This window comes from Hesperophylax consimilis, chromosome 8 (assembly GCF_061612785.1).
Source record: "Hesperophylax consimilis isolate HC1 chromosome 8, BYU_Hcon_1.0, whole genome shotgun sequence".
Lineage (NCBI taxonomy): Eukaryota > Metazoa > Arthropoda > Insecta > Trichoptera > Limnephilidae > Hesperophylax > Hesperophylax consimilis.
The window spans coordinates 21,458,835-21,480,944 of record NC_142843.1 but is presented as its reverse complement, the minus strand read 5'-3'; the positions used below and the strand labels follow the sequence as shown (position 1 = coordinate 21,480,944).

Below are 22,110 nucleotides of genomic sequence, written 5' to 3'. Positions count from 1 at the left end.
ATGTATAATATGGGTTCAACAATAACATAAATCAGTCAATCAAAAAACTCTAGTTTGCTCAGGTGGGAAGGAAGTCATAAATACATAATGAGAAGGTCTGGCATGGCCTGAAACTGTCGACACCGATCCACCTGGCAAATTGGATCAATGCGAGCTATTTCTGTTACCGATATCATTATTTAATAAATGTTGTATTGACTGACTACGAGACTTAGAAGTCTCCCAGAAGCTCTCTAAATAGGTGTATTCTAGAAAGTAATTTTGTTCTACAGAGAGATTCTTTGCAAGACGAAACACTGCGAAAGTTTTTTATGCCGAAATTACCGCTTTTGTCGCATGTGACAAAGCGACTACCAAATGTTTATGTCACATCGTGAAACGAAATTTAACTTTAATACGCGTAATTATGGAAAGTGACGAAATGAACAGAGTGCTTGTTTTAAATGTTAATGTTTTTTGTTACATATTATATTACTCAACAAGAATGTCGCTTTCAGAAAACGAGTCTTTTAGTGCGATGCAATTTAAGTCATCTCGATTTTGTATGGAACTCGGGAAGAATGTGTGCATGGGAGTCGCAGGTCTGCGATTTCGTCTAGCGATTTTTGGCTAGGTGGTTACTAAAATCTCCGTGTAAGTCAAATTGTATACAGAATATTTAGATATCGGTTGTCATCGATCAAGTTTTGATCAACTCAGTGTGTTTAACGACAAAATCGCAAGCGTTGTGTATATACATAAACACAAACTTCAAACTGTATCAAAAAGCGTCTAGCTCTCGTTAAGTCATTTACAAGAATCAAATCTCAAACTTGACGCCGAATAACTCCCCTCTGAATGTGGCTTGACAAGCATGATTTATTTAAAGAATAATCGATTAATGTTATCATGTGTTGTTTTCAAGATATCGTTTGATATTGCTGGCAAAAACAAAAGATATCAAGGCGGAATTTAGATACAAGTATAACAATTAATCATTATTAATTTCTAAATTAAAAAGGTAGATAAACCGTAAGAGCCACAACAATAGGGTTATTGATTCCCTGCATGTTTCCCAGTCGAAGGCGTATGTAATTACCATTAATTGTTCACATCACCGGTTCATAGTATACTAAAAAATAACAGTATTTCTTCAGGGAGGTATAAGAACTACGGCACATATAGATAATATATAATTATAGTACGGTGGATGTTAGGTCTGTGAGAAATGAATAAACTAACTTCCAGCTTGCATGTAGAATGTATGGGAAATGTTCGACTAAATGTATGAGTCAAACGAAAGGCATTTAGAAGAAATAACAGGAGTAATCACATCAAATGGCAAAGCGCCTTGAGGTGGCTTTAACATTCAAAGGTTACAATAATCTCCCTTCCGAATTGCGCTGTATTACGAACCAACAAGAACAAATCAATAAAATCAAACTTTTTTTCAAAAAAAACTTATATTAAAAAAATATATGGATATATTATATTTATATTTTACACATAACATTGAATCACTGAAGTAAGAATCGTGGCTCCCTTATCAGGCACAAGAATTACATGACCAATTATGTACCTAAATATTATATTTTGCAAAAAAATGTATGTATTAATGTAACTATGATTTATATTAAAATAATAATAAAAAAAAAAAATAATAAAAAAAAAAAATTGTAAACTGGGAAAGTGCAACACGAACACGATTATTACTAGTCTACTGTAGAACGAAAAGGTCATCGGAGATTCATAACTGCAAAACGACGGTATTAAAACACTTGTTGAGATTTTATTGAAAGCACCATCCTGTTACCACGCTCTTGTGGTTAATTATTAAATTATTGTATTTTAATTTCATTTCTGTATACATCCCGATTTTCAACAACTTGAAACACACATGAAACATGTCAAACAAAATTCATGTCCTTGAACTTCGATGGTCACAAATTGGTTGGACACACAATACAAATCCATACAAAGAGAGGAATAACGATAATACTCGTGTATGAGCATTTTTGGCAAAGTTTGTACATTGCGTTTTTGTCAGTTGTAATCTAGTTTTGGCGGAAACTTATAAATAAAACGTAAAAGTAACGTAATGGAAAGTATATACATTTTTGATGAAAATGCCCATAAATCTATCTAATAAATTCAGTTAAATTTAGAATTATTGACCCTAAAGCTGTGCAATAATGACTTATTGGAAAATGACGCATGGAACATGCCTCTCAAGTGAATTTCGTGTATTATTTGGTTGCTCCAAAAGCAAAAGGGCACTTCGACTATTTCTGAGGTTTGGAGTTATGAATAAAGTAAGTTCATCAATCTAACATCATTAGGGTATTCTAATTTGTACCCCGGTGACGCCTGTGTTAAGCGAATCATCCGGTCGGAAGTAATCTATATAAATAACAATGTTAATTTTCCTTTGAAATTATGACACAACATTGCATTCGAATAAGCATGTGTTTTATATACCTATATTATATAGATGTCACCTGTGACGGCCATCTATTGGACGTAAAAGACACGCGCTATTGTTTCTTTATCCGCATAGACTGGCTGAGCCACAGCAACGCGTGGCGGGGTACAGCTAGTACATTAAATAATTTTAGTGGTCGTAAATATAGTAATTTCTCTATTTCATTAAAAATATTATTTCAAAACGTTTTGGATGGGGTATCTAAACATTTTTCCAATAAGTACTTGGGCCTTTTCGGAAAGTGATCTGTTAAGCAAAGCATTTCATCATCGTATAGTAATTGAGGATACCATAGTGTCACTGACACCAGACGATTAGGAACAGTTGGTATTCTCGTGCGGGTACTCACATAAAAAAAATAAGCGTAGTTCATCATCGTTTCAAAATAATTATATTCCAAAAACACTTGACAAATTATTCTGGCACAAGTGTCATTTTTGATTTGGGGCGATAATTGAGCACCAGTAAGCAGTAACCCACGTAACATTGACGTCAAAACACGAGTGTTTATTGCTAATATTTAACTACCAGAATTGGGCAAAATATCAAGTTCCAATAAAATGAATTTCTGATTTGATGAGATTCTGAATAGGTACTATATAGGTATAGGTACTATAAATGGTAATAGGTACTATATATAATCCTGGCTCGGTATGATATTATTGGCTGACTTTTTTGATCGTCACGAACGATTGAACACATCGGAAGAGTCTTGGAATTTGACGAAGCTTTGAAAAGTGAGAAAAAAACATGGAAATAAAATAATCAAGGAAGGTACAATCGTTTCCACAGGGTGGAAAGAAATGGGAGAATTTCAAACATGATTTAAATTAAGGACGGGTTGATTCACAAAATATGAACAATTCATAAAATTTCAAGTTCTGTGAAGGTTCTATTTAAATTCTGTTATTATTTCAGCTATGTTAAACAATTTGCCAATTATGATAAAATAACAAAACATGAATAGAATCTTCACAGAACATGAAAATCAAAAATTTGAAGAATCGTTTAAATTTTTTGAAACAACCCATCCTAAGACCACTAATTTGGTACATTATAATTATAATCATTTTTAACCGGACGGTCAGCTTCATGTCTGATAAAAAATACGCATAATATAAATCCATCATGTTTATCAGAACGATTAATAAAAACTATATCAAAGATATTAACAAGTATAAAGCAGCGCTATAGAAAGTTAATTATTGTATGACATAAATATTTACAACCACATATATATTTTTGATAAAGCAAAAAAAATTAAAATAGGTTCGCTCTGAATTACTAAAACCTACCTTCATTCTATTTAGTACTACCCGGCTTCGTTCGAGAAATGAATTCGTAAATATGGAACAAACAAAATGACAAAAATCACAGCTCATCGTTTATTCACCTTACCAAGAGTTTTTGTTGCTTGATTTTATGCTTCTTAAAGATTTCTCCTCTGTAAATTGTCTGCGCAAACCAACCTAATAAATTTAAAAAAAATTCTGTGCGATATTAACTTTTTAGTGATCCTATTGCGGAACGTACTCACCCGAGGACGGAGTTGTACGATTGGTTGTATCAGGTGATTTTGAATGCGAGAAATAATAGAGTGATGGCCGTGGATGTATCGGCTATGAATGAGAAAAACCACATTACTCGCAGCTGTGTCTGTGTTTGTATTGGACAAAACCAGCGGTTCCTGGCGTGTCGGACCTCGGTGTGTAACTCATAAAAAGTTCAATGCTAACCGAATCACGAATTATTAATGTAATATTAAAGGTTTTGGAGGTATGTGTGTTCGAGTGAACTAACTGTAAGTAAATCGCCTGCAATATTCGGTGTTATATTTTAGAAAAAGCGATGTTATTTGACTAAAACATTATATAAAATTACTATTTTTGAAGATGCTATGTGAATTTTGACACTTTTTTTACTTCCATCTCACCTCCAACGCTCTAACTAAATCTGCCAAATCGGTGGAACATGTTTCGACTAGTACTCAATAGTGCCTCTAATTGTATAGCTCTATGAAGGAATTGGGATTGTTTTTAATGTTTCATTTCTATGTATTTATAATTAAGATTAAAATGCTGAAATTCGGTTAGTTGTTATTTTTAATGTAAATAAAATAAAATATTTAGACTTATACCATTTCATGCAAGCTAGCGCAAGGTCCCTTGGTGTTTTACACTGAATTAACTCATCACTTACTGAGAGATAAGGTTGAAGTTTTTATTAATAAACTTACCTTCGTAAGTTATCAACAAAATAATCCTAAAATAACCCTGAAAACTTCAGCTCGTACAACCACGAGTCAAACAATAGGTGTTCCATTAACATAATATTATTATGAAACGAAAAAAAGATCCGTTTGTCAATATGAATAATGAATATATAATATGCGGACGAAGAAAAAAGATACATGTTATTTAATCGAAGATCAATACGATCATATAAGGGCAGGAATTATGTGGCAATTTAAATGATTAATTTCAGTAGACACATAAGAACATACTCGTGTGCTTCAAGAAAAACATCGTCAAAGAGCGTATAGAATTAATTGGATACAATTGGGCAAAATTTAACCATCGATATAGAATATACAACATTGTACTTTAAGATGCTGAAAAATAAATAGTAAAAATACTTCTTATATGTCTTATAGTGGCTGACTGGTAAAAACCGCCCGCTTCCCACCCAGGCGACGCGGGCTCAATGCTCTACTGACCAAGTCCTTTATTGTTGCACACGCAACAATTTCCGCTTACAATTATGGTAGTAAGTGGAAATGCAGTGAATTCCCGATCGATCGTTCCCCGAATAATCGTTTTCCCGCATTTGACGTTTATTACATACAGTCCCGATCGATTTTTCCTCTATATCGTTTTATCGATAAGGCATGCAGTTGCATACCAAATATTTTGCTCGGCCGATCGTTATTCAAAATGTGAACATAAAAAAATTTCAAATAAAAAAATAGTATTGAAAATCGGGGGAAGGCGGGTAACAAGTTTCATAACATGGATATCATATTGTTATTTTTTTCAAATGCGTTACACAAAATTTCCAATTTAACCCTTAAATGCATGATTTATTTATTTTTCTGGAAAAAAATATATTTTGTAGATATTTACATGCATATGCAAGGAAATATAAAGAATTTTATTTTTTTGTAATTTAATAATGATATTTGATTAAATAAAATTGTTGCAGGTTTACAACACCATGTATTTAATAAAAATTAATATGAACAATTTACGTATGAAAAAAAAAATAAAAAAACCTAAAAAAATTTCTCAAAACTAATAAGTGTACCGGAAAAATACGAGTTATTACATATAAGTATTGTATTATTGTATCTACTTACCTAAGAAAATCAAAATAATAACAGCAAAACAAAACTGTGATTCTAAACTCCAACCAATTTTCGAGAATCTTCACTTTGTTAAAGAAAAAGTGACATTTGACATTCGCGAAAGAAAAAAAAGGTGATGCCACTCGATAAAATATATTACCGTGAACTTGATAATTCTAAAACGGCATGCATTAAGTATACACCAAAGAGTTAAAGGTGGTTTGAACGGTATGTTGCAGTTTTGCAACAGTATGCATTTAAGGGTTAAGTCGATCACTAATAGTGTTGAAATGGGGGCCGATACATAAAAAAGAACAATGGTTAAAGGAATGATAAACGTAAACCAACACGTCAGGTAATTTTGTGTGATGTGTACACGTACGCACGGTAAAGGTGTGCCAATCAATATATTGGATTCCCGTTAATTCAGAGACCGGCAACGTAAATTTTTAATACATTTTTTTGTATGGCCGGAAATGATCGGACAAGTAAACATTTACGGATATATTATGCAGTGGAGTAGTGGATACGCAGGTCGTTAAATTCATGATAAAAATAAATGATCTGAGATCATTGCATAATAATATATGTATAAATACTAAACAATGTGAAACTTTTAGCTTTACTAAGAGATTTTTTTTGCTATATTCAACAATAATTGAAAAACATTAAACCCCCTTGCCGGTGCTGTCAACTGATTTGACATGTTAATAACTAAACAAACCAACTTACTAACCATCACGCCGTTTCCCCGCAGGGGTAGGTAGAGAGACGGACGGACCGCCAAATAACTCGGTCTTGGCACACACTCCTTGCCTCATTCACATTCATATATCGTCTCATACATACTCTTCTATTATTCTGACTCTTGACATGGCCCGACTCAAGTATCTGATTCAATTGGTCGTGCCATGTCTTCCTCGGACGTCCCCGACTTCTGATACCATTCACATTAGCATCGTATATTCTCCTTACACTCCTTTCTTCGCTCATTCGCTCTACATGCCCAAACCATCTAAGCGTCCCTTTCTTGATCTTACTCATTACATTTCTCGCACGATCATACATGGTTTTACACACATACGCCTCAGGGATCTCATTTCTACAGTATTCAGTCTACTTTCATCAATTTAATACAAGATAATAATTACAAGAGATTGAATCAACATACTAGGCAACTGCCTGTTTCATGGTGACCAAGACATTATAGTTAGTTTGTGTAAAGGATTAAAAATGAAGTAAGACTTTGGGCCTTACTAATAAACGTGCTTCAAACCCTACACGATGACAGTAGAGTAAATAGTTATTTCTCAGCTGCAGAAAAACTTAAACACGCCCATTAGTTAGGGGGTAAAAATATAAACATTAGGAATAGATGTAGTTTTGAATTAATGTTTTAATTTCTTCATAAACACGCCTTTGTCCAAAATAAAAGGGGTAAGATATTATTTTACCCCTTTAATTATTAAAGTTAAACAATGTATTTGTTCTCCTTTTTTGAATTACAATGCACAGAAAGTGATAAGCATTTATAAAGAGAATATATAAATGCAATAATTAGATCAGAACAAGATGGCGTCTTGTCTTAATTTTGGAAATTTTAGTGAATATATAAAAACTCATGATAGATAAAGGTTGCGTTTATCTAGAAAATTGTTGTTGATTGAACAAGTCACCAACAACCACCAAGAAGCTGTCGATAGTAGAACGGAAAGAATGAACTATTATTTATACAATGAGTCAAATGGAAACAAGCAAAGACGGACCGACAATAAATTCGTGAATAAGGTTATTTCAATTCATAAGTCTGAAGGTAATTATGATTTAAAAAGTATACCAATGATGAAAAGTATACAAATATGATACCAACCATTCTTCGTAACCCCTACCCTTTCCCTACCACTCTACCAGCCTGTCTCTGATAAATACCCTCTCTTTTGTTTACCTTATAATCTTACTCTGTACTGTAATTCATTGTACATGTTTATTGTCCTGATGAAGGTTGAGTTCAACCAAAACCGAAACGGTCGTCGTGTATAAATCAAATAAAGTGGTATAATTTAAACAAAGATCTTTTTCATTTGTATAATGTCAAGCCACAAAGTGGTTGCTTTCTTTGGTAGTTAAAAAAAATACCTAACACGAAAAGAAATCGGGTACAGTAAGAGAATGAGAAGGTTGCGAAAAAATATCATTTGTTACGATTTAACACAACAATATAAAAACGCCCAGAACACTTATAATAGCAATGACGATTAGGAAACACGAATAAAGCACGAGAGAATAAGTTTTTCCCCATTTATTGGACTATTTGAATAAAAGACATGTAGTTGTAGCTACCCAATTTCTTAGTAATTAAAAAATATATATTTGAGGTAAATTTTGTTCTATAAAGGAGAAATTTAAAAACAATCATCATCCGTCCCTGTTACCCTAAATACACATAACATTACCTACTAGACAACCTTTTACAGGCACAAAAATAATTTGGTAAGTCGGCGTTTTCAACAGCATTAATCGGTTCACCGCAATTAAAGTAATAGACATCTGAACATAAACATGATCGATTAATACTTTTAAGGTGAAGTACTTGGCTATCACGTTTCTCATGACATACTTGACTTCATCTATCATTAAGTAATTAATCGATTAATAAAGTTGGCAGTCTAAGTAAACGGAACATTTCCTTATTAGATAGGAAAATAATATAAATAAAGTCCTAACTAGGGCGCGTTAACGACCCTTCACTAACGGTGAAATTCTGTATGATTTATTCGAAGATTTAAGAGAGTGTTTTTCAATCTTTTCTGGGCCATGCCCCATTTTAACGCTTAAAAAAATTGGATTTAATGTTATAATATAACTAATGAACTTGAACCGTGAAGTGAAGAGCTTTATTGTAACTTCCCGCAAGCTTTGATTTCGGTTCTATTCGAAATTTAATTCGAATTTTAAAAAAGATTTTTAGTCTTGCCTCCTGGCCTAGTATGTGATAGGCCTAAATGTTGTAGGCAGTTTACTGTGGCCGCGTTAGGGGTTGGAACGGGTAACACATATAATAGAACGCCACTAGCGCTGACCCGGATAAATACAACGGAACGGGAGCATTAAACTAGACCAATGGAACATATCACTGTGCTAAATTATTAGGCTTACATTACAAGCATAAGGAGATTGGGATGAATTCTTGATCATGGGAAAGAAACGGGAGCAATGGAATACATCACCGTGGTAAATAAAACAAGGATATTGGATTACGTTTGCAAAAACAATTGTTATTATTCTGAGAAGGTACCTACATCGATTCATAATAAAATCAATAAGCTAGCAGAGGGAAGAAACTTCAAAGTTACGTGTTTCCCTCAATAAATTAGTAACGAAAACAATCAGAATATAGATAACGTTATGGTCGATAAGAATATGAATTTCTGAAATTGCTGAACTTTCTAACTGAACTAACTGTGTTCATACATCACGAACTCGAGATGGTAGATTTTTATCTTATTAACTCCACTTGTAGGAAAAGGTGTTAAAAAGTAACTGGACTAAATTAAATACTTGAAGACATGCCCTCTCAAGTAACAAAAACCAGGTGTGAAATAAAACCTTTTTTTTCGCATCATTAAGACCTCATTGTTATCAGATGTCAAAAAATATATTTTAGCAAACTTTGTTCGCTGTTAACCTTTTGGTAACGAAACTAAAATAAAAACTTTCGAACTAAGGTGCAACGCTATTTTCTACAATTCATTTGTTGTGTTGTAATTTATTTTCAATACTCCTGTGTATCTATTCTCCAATCCAGGCCGCTCGTAATCGCCGTCAAAAGTACTTACATTGGTCGAAGTTTTTATTTGTCAGTCTCGTCGAAGGTACATAATTACATACGCCAAACGTCAAAAGTCATTTCTCTCGAACGTGGTTCGACCCACTCGTTGTTCGAGTGGAATGACTTCCGTCGAGAATCGAGGCCTAGTTAGTAAAAACTTACAGTGGAAAATTAAAGTAGATATTTACTATCAACAATTATTATTGAAAAAGAAGAGATTTAATCTTATATTATATAGAAAACTATTTAGAAATATAATGTCAAGATTGAACCGTTAAACCGAATCAATTGATAGTTTCCCCTGTCCCCTAAAGGTAAGCAGATAAAAAAATCCAGAGTAGTCTAACTTTTCTTCAAATCCTTCGTAAACGTAATCATAAAAAATAATGAAAGAACCCAGACAACATAAGATTCTCTACACTTTGGCGAAGAAATCAGAGATCAAAATAGGCACTTGTCTTTAGAAAACATTTAATTGCTCTCAAATAATAACTGTATTAGACTGGGGTAACTTATGACCGTACCACATGCAATGGAGCACTGTTATTTTTTAAACAGAAAACGGTAGTGTAGTTGCAAATTTATTTGTATGCGGGAATAATAGTCCATTATTATTGTTGTACACGAGCCATGCTCGTGATCATAGATAAATATACACAGTAATTAAAGTATTAATACTTCTAAATTCATAAGAAATTAATGATAGTATAGATAGATATTTAGAGATATTGTGGGAAAGATAATATCATCCACTCAGTACGCTATGTATTGATTTCTTGAGTGATGATCATCAGGGTAATTTATTGGTTTCTTACGCAACTATTCGATATTTATCTCCTGTATCAGAGATGATGTAACTTTAATATTATGTTCCCAGGTGCGTAAGACATTGCAATGCGGAAAAATGAAGGTTCCCAAGAAAATTTCTCCCCGAGAAAACATCGAAATTAATAACATCCGCCAGGAAATTGAAAAAATCACACGCGAAAATACAACATGTGCACTAAGTGCCTATAATATCAATTAATTATTATTCTTTAAATGAAATAGCTCTCGCTTGTGTCAACACTCGGTACTACTAATTACTAATGAGCCTATTCGAGCGTGTAGAATTCTACGCAAGTATTTAGAAAATTTCATCTCCGTTCTATAAAATAATGCAAAAAGACAGCATTGTTTTAGCGATGCGGATTAACGCGCGACACGTAGCCATCGTAAAAGCATTATCAGACCTTGATATAATAAAATATCTCGAAAAAAAATTCTCGATTCCTAAAGAAAGCGTCCTTAGACTAAAAGATTTACATATATCACAAAAAATGACCCAGATGTAGAATGAATTGGGGCTTATCTTCGAAGGTTATTCATCTCAAGGTTTGTAAACAAACATTATCTCAAACTTTCTAGAGCTGGCCCTATAACTTTTTTACCACGGTAGTAAGTAGCTAAGCACAAAGGTAATGTGTTTACTTAGATTCAAACAACAGGCTGTTTATGAAAATAATTCTCAACGCATAGGTATTTCTTTAACTGTGTATTTTCACACAGTTAAATAAGTGAACCAAGTCCAAATTAGGTTTTTAGGCAAAGGGCGCCTCGAAGTAAGTTACGACATTTGATTTATACAACGGTACAATTCTCACAACTAAAAAAAGTTTACCAAAGTTAAAGGAATGTTAAACGGGTAAAAAAAACTCGAATTATAAGAACTATAATTATTACCGTGATTAGATTTAAAGTGTGAATGATCTCATTCAACTGAAAATTCTCTGAAAACACGCCAATTTTAATGCTCCGCACAATGTTCATTCGAGCTTCTCTAAAAAGAAGTGACACGCGAAGATTCCAGGTTGTTTTTATTTTGTATTTGAAAACTTTCTGTAGCCAAAAACAAAAATGTTAAACTTCTGAAATGATTTGTTTGAGTGCAGTGACAAATGCTCATGACAAACAAAAAAAAACGATGAGTCCAGCGCTTCAGGTCCTGAAATAGTACCAACGCACTTCATGAGTATGAATTTTAAAAATAAACGATAAATCTCTGAATGTCGTCAAGGATAAATCTGAGAAAACTATGAAGGTACGTATTATTATGAAGATAAATAAATATGTACTTGTGTTTTTCCAACAAATGTTAGCTCAGGATGAAAACATGTGAATGCAAGTTTAATTCCTGTCAATATTTAATGTACGTGCAAGTTCGGTGATCAGATAATGCTTACTTTGCAATGATAAAATCATTTGCAAATATTTTCGTCGCAGCAAGTTAAAGTTTCTATTTTTAGGTGTGACGAATATAAGGAAAAAAATGACAGATAAATAATTATATTGATTGTTTTCCTTACAAATTAGGAAGAGTTTGAATATTGAATGCATGATTTTTAAATTTAAATAAATATTGGAACTGTATTCATTTGGCAAAGCCTGGCGAAATGGTACAAACAATAACGTAACAAAATGATTGGCCGATAAGGTTTTTTCAATTTTCTCACGTACGCCAGATTACATTCCTCAAGAAACGTAACTATTAAGAAAACAATAATATAAATTACAGATAAGAGCCCTATTTTTAATATGACCGTGCGAATATTTTATCATTCGTAATGAGGGCGACATCGGATGTCAAATAATATATTAATCGTACTATCCATCAAACGCTTGAGATGAAATCTGACAAATCTATTGTATTGGGAAAAGGGATTGCGTTTACTTTTGACACGGTCGTTCGTAGATAAAAAAACTTAACTAACCTTAATGTATTCAATTACAAAATAAGGTCATAGCCATAAGCAATAAAGAAAACGCACGTAAAGTGTGTGAACTTTAACAAAACACTTAAACCAAACCAATACATTAACAAAATTAGTAATGTGTTCAGGTGCGAGTTTTTGAGAATATGACATAAATTTTAGCACATAAAATAAGTTAACCCTTTCGAACCGTGTCTTTATTCGAAAATACATAGGTTTAACAATTTCTTCCTCTCTGTCTAGAGCGAATAAAATTGACAGTTTTTGTTTTTCAATTGCAAATAAATGTTTTTCAATTTTAGTAAATAAATAGCTATACCTGCTGGCTATACGCGCTGTATTTTTATCTGATTTAAGCTGCATTTTTATTATCATTTATATTTCGAAATGTGATTTTTGTGTTCAATCTAGACTGAATTTTTAACCGATTTAAAAAAAAGTTTTGAGGGTACTTTTTCAATGTTTAATTATCCATGCAAGTTTTTAAAATTTAATAAAATATTATAGTTTTTGTACACAATGTACGATTTTTCATTTTCTGTGAAACACGCCCTCTGAGACCTAATTTTCTTTCAAATGAAATTAGCAATAAACCATTGAGAAAAAAACATCAAAGTTTCAAATAACTCTAATCAGGAATCACAAAGGTTCTACCACTGCCAGTTTTAATTCAGGTCTGAAAGGGTTATTCGAGAAGGTAAATAATATTATTAGATACCTCCGTGATTACAACAACTACGTGCAATCAATGTAGCTACACACTGTTGCACAGGTATAATATTATCTGCACGATAAGGTGCCAGTAATTATGGAAATTAATGGTTTCACACCAAACATTACATTTCTAGGAATTTTCTGGTTTCCTAATACAAGTCAAAGTGAAGGGTTAGTAGATAATATGATTAATGACGAGCCTGATACCCGGGCAAGCTGTGTGAACACTAAATTAACCAAGTGCTACATTCAGAGACTTGCTTTGTACTCAATCTAGTTAGGTACCGACGGAAAATTAACGTACATCGTAGTTGCACTTATATTTGAGCGTTTCAAGTTTTTTAGAGTGATATCACCTGCATCGCACAGGAAGTGTACGTGCAAGTGTAGGGACGGGTTATTTCGGAGAATTTGAACAATTCATCAAATTACAACGTTCGTTATCGGGTTCTGTGAAAGTCCTATTCAAGATCTGTTATTATATCATTGTAGGCTAGTTGCTTGATATAACTGAAATAATAACAGATCTTGAACAAATCTTTCACAGAACTTGAAAATTAACTTTAATTAAGTGTGGGGGCGAACGGACTGAAATTTTGGAATCGTAGAAATAAGCAAAAACGACTGGCTCCTTTACCGTCGTTTAATTAACGGTATATTTATTATGATTAAATTATCAGTATATATTAACTAACGGTATATTTATTATGATTAAATTAACAGCATATATTAATTAACGGTATATTTATTATGATGAAGAAAGCAGTGTAAGGAAGATATATGATGCAAATGCGAATGGTAGCAGAAGTCGCGGACGCACGAGAAAGACATGGCACGATCAAGTGAATCAGATATTCGAGTCGGGCCATGTCAAGAGTCAGAATAATAGAAGAGTATGTATGAATGTGCCAAGACCGAGTTGTTTGGCGGTCCGTCCTCTCTGATTACGCCTGCGGGGAAACAGCGTGATGGTTAGTTAGTTAGTTTAGTTATTATGATTATGGCAATAGTCGGATCGAAACGAAGGTAGCCGAAGATAGTGATATTGCGACGAACCAAAGAGTCGAGGCTTTTGACCACAATTATTTTTTGCATCCAGATTTGGTCGGGGTCTTGCAGCTTTTCCAACATCACAAGAGTAGAGGATAGTAACAACTCGCGAAAACTATAGGTAATTATTACCAATAACATTATGAAATTCAAAAATATGTACTAATTTCGGTTGTGTGTCTGTCTGTAATTTTGGTTGAATGAACTCAAGAATTGCTTTGAATTTAAGGGTCATTTTCAAAATTAGATCTGTAATGAAGCGATAAATTATCTACCTCTAATATCATATTTTATATCAGATTTCTTTTGTTATAAATTTATTCACAACTTTTATAACTTAATAAATACCCACCGATAATCTATATAAATAGAAATGTTTGCTTGTTCATAATCTTAAATCAGTTCTTTACCGATTGCTTTAAAATTTGTGACAGGTAAAAACATTTTTTTTTTAAACAGCGCCATCTGTTGGACGTTAAAACAACAAGCGCTATAGTCTCTTTATCTTCACAGACAGGCTGAGCCATAGCAACGCGTGGCGTTGTACAGCTAATAGGTAATATAATATTATTTAGCAGAAAATTACTTTTATAAAAATTCTATGTTTGAAATGTGTATTTCTTTGGTTTAAATCTCTTAGGGTTAATCTAGACAAGTTAAATCAAATTTGGTGATTTGTCATGAGTTTACGCTTTTTCCATTTTCGAGCAAACGTTATTTACTAATACTAACTTAGCATCCCGTGATTTTTCACGGGTCTGCGCCTCTGTTAACTAATAGTTTGTACTTAATTACTGTTGAGTAATTGGTTCGTTACATTAATTTGCGCTAACGTGTGTTTAAAATTCCAACAAAACACAGCTAATGTACCTTAAAACAACACAATTTAAGCGTTTTACATTAAGGCCAATTAGGATCTAATGAGGAATGCGTCTACTTATAGGGAAAGTTCACAGGTGATGCACCACGTACACGTAAATGGGTGATAACTAATAATAATGATGATCACTCGTGTTCTTCAGTACCTTTACGCATTAATATGTAAATCTTATGTTTCAAAAACTGAGAGGCAACGTACATGTTCATAGGTCGGTATCACGATGTGTTTACACGTTCCGCTTTGCAAGTGCCCGTGTTCGCATAAAGCAGCGTGAAATGTTGGCCGTTTTTCCGCTACGTGAACACGGGCCAGAACGTAAATTGTATGAATATTTGACGGGGTACCTGGATAGTCGCACACACGGGAATCGCAAATGGGATGAAAAGGGAAAGGTAGGAACTACATATTATTCAGTAGCAACCCTCGCATCAGTCGTGTCATGATATAACGCGGTAGGTAACTTCACTTCAAGTTCATGTTTGTATTTTACCTTTAGCTTTTTTTAAGCAAAAATATTATGATAAGCTGCATCCCGGGGTAGCTTTTATATTACGGTTTTTACATGTTAATACATTGTGCCCGGAAATTCGTAGTAAAATCGGAAACTTGTGAATCTACATCACATTTGGAGTCAATTTTGATATATAAGTTTTTATGATTTGCGCTTTCGTTTTCGAGTAATCAAGCCCGAAGTTGGAATGTTTTTTAATCAGTCGCTAGGCGGTTAATATCAGAAGTGGTATCGATATAAAATGCGTTGAAGCGTAGACCCTGCTCTACAAGTTTTTGGGTTCTCCACGTGATGCATTGATGTATTATATTAAGATGAGACATGAAGCGAAACAATAGGTTTCAATTTTGTTTTAACTAGTCCGATTTGGCCTCCAACGCCCTAACGCCGAGCGGCCGGAAACGGCAAAATCAGATTATCGCGTTCAAGTCTAATAGTGGAATACGTTGTGACGGGATATTAGTACGCAATGGCACCTCTAATTGTAAAACTCTATGATGCGAAGTAGATACACCAGTTTCCCGCACGTACTAAGAATCTCCGGACACCGTGTATAACGCCAATATTTTGGTTATATTTTATGATAATCACGATATAATTAGTGGTTGAATCGATGTGTAGTAGAAGTCCTCAGTATCACCCTGCTATGCCACAATTCAGAATAGTTACTTCCCAACTTTTCCACCCATATCATTCCCTTTCCCACTTCGATCAGCCCCACAACGTGCCTAAATTGGAGATGCCATAATCCACTGACAAAGAGAAGTTGGGACTATTGTGCGCTATTCACATAACTTATCGAGCAGAATATCCTCAATATAAAACGAATAAATATTATTAGGTGCAATACTATATGTTACTTTTTACATTGATTATTGCACCCCACTGGTGCGGGTTGGTATTATTTATTTTTATCAAAACATCATTTCCATAAAAATATTTTTTAACGAAAATTTGAAAATAGTTAACAAATAAATGGGCATACGTTGCATTGTTATTCAACTGACCCGAAGGAAGAAATCATACATAGCAATAAATACATAAAATAAAAAACGTTTCAAGATTTTAGCACTTGCATGCGACACCTGTAGTATTTACGTATAAACACTAACAAACTTAGCGAAGACACCTGAGAAAATCACCTGTGGGCGAGGCCGACAGAAAAGCGCGCTCTGGTAACAAACGTCGGAAACATTTACCTGTGTTATTGATAAGAAAATAACAAACAAGGAAAAACGGTGAAACATAATAATAACATAATGAATAATTGGATCATTTTTGATGGATACGATTGAGTCATTTTTGCCTCCGTGGCGTACTGGCAGGTGCATTTTATTTATGCTTTGATTTCGGCTGCAGTCCAAATAAAAAACATTGAAATGTTTCTTTGCATATAATATTATGGACTAATATGATTGTAGTCGCATTTGTATGGAAGGTAAATAAGGTGACTTACTGAAGTAATTAAGGGTCTCCCGGATTTGGTCGGGAGATAGTTTGAGGTCGACGTCGTCGATCTTCAGCGCAGGAGACGGGATAAACCAATCTTGATTCTCGTACCCTGGGAACACAAAAGCTCATCAATTATGTCAGACACATTGCTAGAAAAAATCTGAAACTAAGTAGAGGGAACAATGAAATTCGGATTAGCCATAAGTAATCCATTTTTATGTGTAATATAATTTGTATTTGAACCTAAACTAACCGTCAAGCATTTTTCACGTTTTTACTCGGGGTTAGGGAGAGGAGGAAATGCCAAAAAAGTGTGTGTGTGTGCAATTAGAGGGGAGGCGTATTTATCGTACCCAGTAAAAGTACCGGGTATTTTCATGCGGTACTTTGTACTTGTGACAAATCTCCAAAATACCTGGATCCAAAATAATAACAAGTATTTCATACTGGGATTGAGAATTTATTACTTTCTGTCCCCAGATAGATATAAAATACTTGTGAGTATTTTGTAACCGGCATTTTTTCTACCTTTACTCACTGTACCTAGTAACGAAAAAATGTCACCAGTTTCTAGCTACCCCCCTAGCCGTGGATTTGAAAAATTACTATAGTGAATCATACATCGAAAATTTTTGTGGGGATTTACTTTTTACAGAAATTCTCTAACAACCCTTCCCCCATGGATTAGAAAAATTAATGCGGGGAATTCTCTCACAAACCCCCTCCCATGGATTCTAATAATTATCGGGGGAATCAATTTTACAAAGAAAATTTGTGGGGAATAGTTGTGGGCAGAAATTATCTGAGTACAGTTAAAAAAATATATGCTACAAATACCGGTTACAAAATACTCATAAGTATTTTATACTGGAACTGAGTATTTATTACTTTCTGTCCCCAGATACTATACTCCTCAGGTCGGTATAAAATACTTTTTAGTATTTTGTAACCGGTATTTTTAACAGGTATTTTTTGTACCTGTACTTACTGTACCCAGTAACGAAAAGTACCTACTCACAGGACCCACCTCTAGTGTGCATGGAAGGTGCCTACGTCGTGTCACTTTTTCCTAAATAAACATACATTATATTTATGTTGTAAAAATAAATACAAACGTTTTAAAATATTTTAAAATCTCCTACTACCATCACAGAAAACGGAAAATGTTGCTTGTGTCGCACGACGCCTGAGTGGAAACCAGACGCGATGCCATCTCAGCCACTGACCAGTCAACATAATACATTACACTATTGAAAACCTCGACACGCCCACCTCGAATAGTTGATGACCGATTTGTACATCTACTTTTGTACCTATCATATATTTTCCCAATTGACATTATTACTGCGCAATAAAAAAGAGTCATGTTTTGATTGTTGTAAGATTATTAAGAAAAATAATACATAAAATCGCAATCGTTCCTAAAAATTGGGAAATGAATAATGAAAAAATAATGCGCAGTAAATTAAGATAAAATATAATTTACCTCCATATAAAAACAACATTCTGTAATTTTTCCAGATAATATAAATTAAACGAGATACCTCAATCATAATTAGCCTGCCAACAAACAATTATCATAATTTTATCACTATCCGAATCATACCTATAATGTCTTACGAAATTATGTTATTACGTAATAAAACTATAAAATAACATTAAAAATGTAACCATATTATTTCTTAACATTGATGCATTTTACTTCCGGAAGCGAACCAGAGAGAAAAAAATCATTTTTGAATGGAAATGTTTTCGGGCGTGCGTGTTACTGAATTTATTAAAACTGATGATAAATATGTATTTTTTTCAAAAATTAAATTAAAAAAAAAAAACAAACAGGACATTAAAAACGGAGCTAGCAAGCCAATATTCAATTATACGACCGCCAAAGATGAGAAAGGGACAAATGAAGAGATTGTCATACATTCAGTCAAAAGAATCGGTCAACTGTGCAGTTGTCCACGATCAAGGCAGAAGGAGTCAACAGAAGTTGAGGATGGACGTTCGTGATCTCCAGAACATATCCCGCTATTTCCACAGCCTCTCTCTCTCTGTCATAAGCAAGTTGCACCATTCAAAATCATCTAATAATATTGAACGTGAAATTTTAAACCATATAGCTCCTCCTGTCTCTTTACTTACCCGAAAATTGGGTGAGTGTATCGGCCCTTAGTTTATACTTGGGGATATTCTCGTGCAGTAGGCTGATGATCTCAACTTCGGGTAGTTCTCCGCCGCTGCAGACCTCTGGAACAAGAAATAATTACATTCATTACTATTCAGTCGAGAACCAAACCATCGAGAGGGGAGTACCACGAGGCGGTGTACTACGAAGCGACCTCACCAATATACATCAACTGTAAAAAATGACAATAATATGAAAACAGAATACCTGAAAACATTCTAAACCCGCGGAAAATGTCAAATTTTCATTTGTAGTAACCATAATAATGAAACATGGTACTATACGTAATCTAATCGAAGAAATCTTGCTTGTTTCGTAAAAGTATAATCAAACTGAAGTTACTGAGAACTCGGTCCTAGCTATAAACTTTGTGATTCAACTTATCGCATCAAACGATCTCGACACAATTCGCAAATGAATATTGTGCATGCACCGAGAATTTGTGAATATGCAGGCAGATTAACCCGCATGCCAGTTGCGACTGACACGGTTAAACCGTAATTGAAAATATCATTCTTTATTCATCAAGATGAACCTATTTGATGTAACGGATAATTGCACCCGAGCAAAAACCGGGTCAATGTTAAGAGCGATGAGAAAAATCAAGTTGAAGAGTTAAGGGCATTCGGGTTAACGGTAGGCATATATACAACGACATCGCAACAAGGTTTGCCTTATTAGAAGTCAGCGCTTGGGTGATGTCCCCTTTGAAGACAGGCAATTAAATTATTGCAATGAAAAATTCGACAAATTAAAGTTTTCCAGGCGACCAAAAAGGTGACATTCATAACTGAATCTCGAAATGGCTATAGCTGTACAAATAGGAAATGGAAAGAATGGAGGCGTGGAAACCTGGAAACTGAACACATTTAAATACGGATATATAGTACGAGGCGTATCCAGAAAGTAAGTGTACTGAGGCTCTCACGACCGAATGAATTTTATTTTCGACATGTTGGCTACACTTACGTGTAGCCTGACTATTCCCCTTCGCAACGAGACCGGTTCAAGGACAGTACGTTAAGAAGTGTCGACGCGACACCACGTTTCGTGAAAAATGTCAATCCAATCTCCCGCCAAGTGCGAGATACGCGGCGTCATCCGTTATCTCGTTTGGAAGGTAAACCTCCGTTTGAGGTTTATAATTTGGTGAAAACTGCATATGGTGATAAAGCTATGAATCGTACGAGTATGTACAAGTGGTATCGCGAGTTTAAAAACCACTCACCTCTTCACCCTCCGCCAAAAAGTTCAAAACCACAATTTCAGCCAAGAAAATTATGGCATCCGTGTTTTGGGACTGTCAAGGCATAATTTTGATTGAATATCTGCCTCAAGGGGAGACCATCAACTCTGCAAGATACTGTGAGACCCTAAAAAAATTGCGGAAGGCGATTCAAAACAAGAGGAGAGGCATGCTGACAAAGGGAGTCAGCCTGCTGCACGACAATGCCAGACCACACACGGCCAACGCAACGAAGGAACTGCTTGCTTCGTTTAAATGGGATGTCCTAAACCACCCCGCGCATTCCCCTGACCTAGCACCTTCAGATTTTTATCTCTTTACCTCCCTGAAGCTGTACATGGGTGGAAAAAGTTTTCAACCGACGAGGAGGTAAAGGGGGAGGTGGAGAAGTGGACGAAGGGGTTGGCGGGAAACTACTTCGAGGAAGGCATCAAAAAGTTGATACCCCGCTTCACCACCTGCATTGGGAGGAATGGCGACTATGTCGAAAAATAGCTTACATATGTACTACGGTAACCATGTAGTTTTTATGTTTCAATAAATTTGTAACCTACAAAAATTCAGTACACTTACTTTCTGGATACGCCTCGTACATCGTCAATTAGACGAATGTTGGTAACTATATTGTGGTGAAAGTTGTGAGAAATTTTGTAAAAAAAAAAACATTTTTACCAAAGATCGTTAGAATTATGTCAAAAATTGGTAGATGTATATAGCAAAAATTAATAGAATGATTCTATAATTGGTAGAATTGTATCATTTTTGGTATATTTCTACCAGTTATGGTAAAATTCTACCATTCGGTGTACAATTTTACTTTTTGGCTATATTTATACCAACGTGGTTAATCGTTGTGTTAATTCAACTAACTATGATATAATTCTACATACCTTAAAGAAAGTGTATTCATCTACCAACTACGGTATAAATCTACAATTTATAACAAAATTATTAATGTATTTCTACCAATTTTGAATAAAAGTGAATTTTATCACTACATAAAATTCAACAAATTTTATGGATATGTCTACAAATTTTGATATATTTTTACCAATTATGGTAACAAATAATTAAAAAATATTTTTTATTATTTTTGGTATAACTCAACCAATTTTATCAAATTTGTTATATTCCTACCAATACCTTATATTTCTACCAAAGTTTCAAAAATTTCTAACAATCTTTTGATTTATATTTTTTGATCACTTTTTGGTATAATCCTAACTATTTTCCCTGACAGATAGTGTACCCAATTTAAAAGTTATAAGTTAGTAAAAAAAGAATACTCCAACTCATCTCCTTTCGTATTATAACAATCCCAATATATAATCACATGGTGGGGGGCATATTCCCACTAAATTACTAAATTATCTTTATGTGATCAAAAAAGGCCAATATGCATTAGGAATCTATAACAAACAAACAAACCAGCACCTACTATGTAGACACAAATTAACCTATAAACTGTTAGAAATCCTTTTGAAGGATGAATTAATTCAGTTGCTCGAATTAACGTGATAGTAAGATGGTTCAGTCAACGAAAACAAACTATGCCATGTTTACTATTCCGTATAGAAATAGAACGTTGTAACTTAAGCTAAGAGGTTCAACAAAGATTGGCGCTTAGTGCTTAGGTAAGGAATGCCGTTTATTGAAGCAAGATGATGAAATGGAAAAGTATTTTATTTT

The 22,110-nt window shown here is 34.1% G+C and overlaps 1 protein-coding gene across 3 annotated transcripts in view; it reads right to left on the bottom strand.

Annotated features, from left to right (window-relative positions):
* Nucleotides 1-22,110, bottom strand: part of milt (trafficking kinesin-binding protein milt) — a 137,251-nt gene that overhangs the window by 73,424 nt on the left and 41,717 nt on the right. For all 3 annotated transcript variants that reach the window (XM_089635034.1, XM_089635031.1, XM_089635033.1), the window contains 2 exons: nt 19,133-19,237; nt 16,995-17,099 (listed from right to left, as the gene is read on the bottom strand). In XM_089635034.1, the coding sequence (XP_089491160.1) occupies nt 16,995-17,099; nt 19,133-19,237 (210 nt within the window). The remainder of the gene's footprint in view (nt 1-16,994; nt 17,100-19,132; nt 19,238-22,110) is intronic.